General features: G+C 45.8%; 1 protein-coding gene across 1 annotated transcript; it reads left to right on the top strand.

Annotated features, from left to right (window-relative positions):
• The first annotated feature begins 816 nt into the window (after nucleotides 1-816).
• On the top strand, nucleotides 817-1707 carry LOC117173702. The gene is made up of 2 exons (XM_033362344.1): nucleotides 817-1040; nucleotides 1140-1707. The coding sequence occupies exons 1-2, from the start codon at nucleotides 817-819 to the stop codon at nucleotides 1705-1707; spliced, it is 792 nt and encodes a 263-aa protein (XP_033218235.1).
• Nucleotides 1708-4224: the final 2517 nt, after the last annotated feature.

Genomic DNA, 4224 nt, shown 5'->3' with positions numbered 1-4224 from the left:
TATTTGGGGCAGGTAGGATCTCTTTCATGGTGTCCCAACAGCGATCCTCAGGGGGACCTGTAAAGTTTGGGGATACCCCGGCTTAGTCGTTCAATGGCTGAGACGGGAATCTTAATGATCCAGAGAAATTTGCACCACAGCACCGGCGCCTCGGCAATTTTAGCCAGACGCATGTCAGTGATGCAGGCAGGGCTCAGCCTAATCCAAGAATCCTGGTTATACGGAAAAAGGATTAGCGGTCTGTCAGGGTGTGGCTTCATTTATAAGGGGCCGCTCGAGAAAGCGCCAAGGGCATGCATAGCTATCAAGGGTATGGATGCGATTTTGGTGCCTAAGTTTTGCTCCAGGAATCTTACTGTTATCAAGGTGAGGATCAGGGTTGGAAGTGGGGAAATACTGGAGGTTGCAATTGCCTCAGCGTATTTCCCTGGCGATGCGGATGGATTCCCGCCTCCCAGAGAGGTAGAGATTCTAATTCAGCACTGCTAGAAGTACAGAATTCCTCTGCTGTTGATATGTGATGCGTACTCTCACCATACGGTGTGTGCGAGCACGAATATCAATGACAGAGGAAGACATTTAATTGAGTACCTAGCGGGCACTGATATGCAAATTTTGAATCGAGGTGATACTCCCACATTCCAAATTAAAAACAGGAGTGAGGTTCTCGATTTCACTTTATGCTCGGAACGGCTGAGGAGTAGGGTAGTGGACTGGAGAGTCTCTGATGAGGAGTCTCTCTCAGATCACAAATATATGCTGTTTCAGCTAAACCTAGGTAAACCAGTGGTTTAAAAAGTCAGAAACCCTAGAAATATGCTCTGGGACTCATATAAAGAGGAACTCAGAGGAAGGCTAGGGAAATTTTCCACAAACTATAGCAGTATTGATGAGTTAGAGCACGCAGCGGATTTTCTGCGAAGGGCTGCTCTGACTACATCGTATGAAAACAATTGTCCCACAAGCACAGTTAAGTCTATGAAAGAATCAGAATGTTGGAATACGCACCTGCAGAAGCTTCGAAAAAAGACAAAAGCGTTGTGCAATAAGGCAAAAAGAAACAAATTGCCTTTAGACTGGGAAATCTATTAGACGGCTCAGTATGATTACAACAACAAAATATGAGGAGATATAAGCAGGAAGACTAGTGGGGCCTCCGTAAGGAATCGAAGGATAATCACTTTCCCGGTTTTTAGCGAATATCAAACCGACCTAGAGGAGGAAGCCTGGGGCCAAGAGTTGAGGAGGGCCGAGTGGAATTTTGCCTTGAAGGTTGTAGACAGCAAAAAGGTGGAATGGGCTGTGGGGTCCTTCTGCCGTTTTAAATCACCAGGGGCGGCTAGCATCTACTCAGTGCTTTTACAAAAAGGCCTGGAAGTTGTCATCTCTCCTCTGACGAAACTATTTGGGGCAAGTATCGCCCTGAAACATGTGACATCGGCATGGAAGTATGGTACAGTGACTTTTATTCCCAAACCCGAGAGAGAAGGTTACACTGCTGCAAAGGACTTCAGACCGATCAGCCTTACGTCTTTTATTTCAAAGATGCTGGAGAGGCTGGTCGACAGATATATCAGGGATGAGGTGCTTTTGGCCTCACCGCTACACAGAGGGCAGCATACCTTTCAGGCAGGCTGCTCAGTAGAGACGGCACTTCATGCTGTTGTGGCAAAATCGGAGCAGCAGTTCAAAAGGGGTATGCTTTAGAAACGTTCTTGGATATAGAAGGTGCCATAATATAGAAGTCATCTGTCGGGAGGCTTTGAGGTGTGGTGTACCAAACCAGCTGGTAAGCTGGATAGGAAGTATCTTACGCCAGAGGAGACTCGAAACTAGATGAGGTGAAGGTCTAGTTAAAGGAGTAGCGCCACGGGGGTGTGCACATGGGGGGTTCCTGTCGCTCCCTTTGAGGTGCGTTGTAGTGGATGGTCTCCTGCGTAGGCTTAATGAAGAGAGGTATTATACTCAGGGATATGCGGATGACTTTGTCATTCTAGTTAGGGCAGCTCATCTAGTAACCTTGATGGACCTTACAAGGTCGGCGCTGCGCATCGTGGAGCTCATCCTACAGAGCAGACTGAGCTGGGGAAAGCACCTGGAGACCCAATGCAGTTTATTCGTCATAACTTTCTGGATGTGTAGGAGAGCTTTTGGGTTGACGTGGGGAATAGGGCCCAAAATGCTTGCATAGCTCCACTCCGCGGTTCTTAAATCGAGGCCTCTTCATGCGGCTGTGGTCTGATGGCCACGGACAGAACTCAAAACGATGCAGGACAGGCTGCGACGATTGCAAACGCTAGCGTTTAGGGGTCTAACAGGAGCTAACAGGACTAACAGGACTACGCCTACAGCAGCATTAGGCTTCATTGTCTGCGAAGAACCTATTCACCTTGCGATAACTACAAAAGCGGCACACGCGATGGGCCGCCTGGTGAGAGTAAATAGATGGACTCGGGGGACTAGACAGACTAGGCTCCCGAGTGGAATCAGCTTCCTGCTGATTCTTGAGATGAAGCAGGATAGAATAGCAGAACGTTTCGACTTCACCAGGGCTTTCCGCGTCTACATCCCAAGTAGGGATGCGTGGAAAGTATATGGCAATCCACTCCTGCAAGGGAAAAACTGGTATACGGATGGCTCAAAGGGGGAGGAAGTGACAAGAGCAGGAATTTATGACAGTGCGAGGAGGAGGGAAGTAGTAGTCCCGCTTGGGAGATATTCTACTGTCTTTCAGGTGGAGGTCCTTGCCGTTCTCCAAAGTGCTGAGATATTATTAGAGTAAAACGCGGATGGGAGACAGATTACAATCTGTTCGGACAGCCAAACGACACTAACTGCAGTGGAAAAACCAGATATAACATCTGAACTTGTTTGGGAATGCAAAAAGGCATTAAACCGACTTGCAGAAAAAAATAAAGTGTCTCTCATATGGGTCCCTGGCCATAGAGGGATCAAGGGCAACGAGAAAATGGACCAGCTGGCAAAAAGCGGTGCGGCAGGTGAATACATAGGGCCAGAACCGGTACTAGGTCTAACGTCTTGCTGCACCGGTCTTGTCATAAAAAGCTGGATCCGCACTAAGCACCAAGAATACTTGGAGCAGGTCCGGGGTGGCGGACAGGCGAAGTCTATCCTGGGCTATACGTGCAGAATGGATAGAGCCAGGGAAATCTTGGGCTTGCCAAAGAAAGACGTAAGGACAGTGGTTCAGATGCTCACTGAAAACAACCACTTAAACTACCAAATGCATAAAATGGAGTATAACCCCACTACGGAGTGCAGGAGATGTGGCATGAATGACGAAACATCCTTGCACGTAATATGCTAGTGCCCAGCGTTGGCAAGGCTCAGGCATCAAACCCTTAGGTCCTATTTTATGGAACCTGAGGAAGCTACAACGCTATCGGTGACTGACTTGCTGGGCTTCTTTAAGAGGTCTGGGGTAAACTGCTGATAGCGATAGCTAAGGGTGTGGCACAATAGGCTTTATAGCTTAAGCGCCAGGGGAGCTTCATAGGGGGCTCCCTGCCCGCATTGCAACTAACTACACTGCAAATTAAGTTATTTGGAGATATCATCAAAAAGTGGATCGTAACAACTGGTCATAAGGGTGTTGATTATGGTTTTTTGTCAACTTTGAAAGTGGTGCATATGAGCTCATGAGAAATTCTATCCGAAGAGATCATTATAGATTTTTATACTGCAATTTAAGTTATTTGGTGACATCATAGAAAAGTGGATCATAACAAGTGGTAGGGAGGGGGTTGATTATGGTTTTTTGTCAATTTTGAAAGTAGCGCATATGAGCGCATTTGAAATCCTAGACCAAGAGATCATTATAAATTTTTATTTTACAATTAGAGTTATTTCGAGATATCATCGGATAGTGAATCGTAACAAGTAGTAATGAGGGGGATAATTATGGTTTTTTTTTCGTTTTCGAAAGTGGCGCATATGAGCGCATTTGAAATCCTATGCGAAGAGATGGTTTTATATTTTTATACTGCAATTTAATTTATTTGGAGATATCATTGAAAAGTGGATCGCAACAAGTGGTAGTGAGGGGGTTGATTATGGTTTTTTGTCTATTTTATAAGTAGCGCATATAAGTGCAATTAAAATTCTGTCTGAAGAGATCATTACGAATTTTTATTTTGCAATGTAGATTATGTGGAGATATCATCGGGTAGTTTATCGGTAGCAAAAGTTAATTGGGGAGTTGAT

The sequence above is a fragment of the Belonocnema kinseyi genome, chromosome 5, assembly GCF_010883055.1.
Source record: "Belonocnema kinseyi isolate 2016_QV_RU_SX_M_011 chromosome 5, B_treatae_v1, whole genome shotgun sequence".
NCBI lineage: Eukaryota > Metazoa > Arthropoda > Insecta > Hymenoptera > Cynipidae > Belonocnema > Belonocnema kinseyi.
Note: the sequence above shows the minus strand (reverse complement) of the source record. Positions and strands in the feature narration are given on the sequence as shown.